The 544-nt window shown below is 25.4% G+C and overlaps 1 protein-coding gene across 1 annotated transcript in view; it reads left to right on the forward strand.

Moving 5' to 3' along the window:
• Nucleotides 1–291: 291 nt before the first annotated feature.
• Nucleotides 292–544, forward strand: part of LOC108578140 (intracellular protein transport protein USO1-like) — a 14,719-nt gene continuing 14,466 nt past the window's right edge. Inside the window, 1 exon segment of the mRNA XM_017941406.1 lies at nt 292–501. Coding sequence (XP_017796895.1) covers nt 292–501 — 210 coding nt within the window.

Consider the following 544-nt stretch of genomic DNA (forward strand, 5'->3'; position numbering starts at 1 on the left):
TAAATTTTAGGATGTATAATTTCATTTTAATGAAAATTATTTTTTAAAACAATAAAGCCGATATTTCAAGTAACTGTAAATCATAAATTTCTTTATGAAACTCACAAAGTAGAGTTGTACTTCTCGAATAATTATTATTTATGGTTGTAAAAATACTAATAATAATGATAAAGTAATGATAGCCCGTTAGTCATTATTTTAAGATTGTTTTTAAACTGACTGTAAGAAGATTTTTTAATTTATTGAACGAATAATTCATTCACATTATTTAGTTTTCTCAATTTGTGTGCCATGAATTCGTTTGATATAACAACTGAGTCTAATCAAAATATTTCTAAGTTTCTCAATGCAGAATATAATTGTACTGCTATTGATAAGACTACCGGGGAATCTTGTGGTGAAACTGAGACTTTAAAAATTATTGATGAGTTTCAAAAATTGTACGAAACTCGAATTGAAAATGTTGATCGCGAATTCCAAAGTGAATTTGAGCAAGTTTGCGTAAGTTTTTTCACAATATAAAATTAATTTCATTTATACCTTC

This window comes from Habropoda laboriosa, unplaced genomic scaffold (genome assembly GCF_001263275.1).
Source record: "Habropoda laboriosa isolate 0110345459 unplaced genomic scaffold, ASM126327v1 scaffold1329, whole genome shotgun sequence".
Classification (NCBI taxonomy): Eukaryota; Metazoa; Arthropoda; class Insecta; order Hymenoptera; family Apidae; genus Habropoda; species Habropoda laboriosa.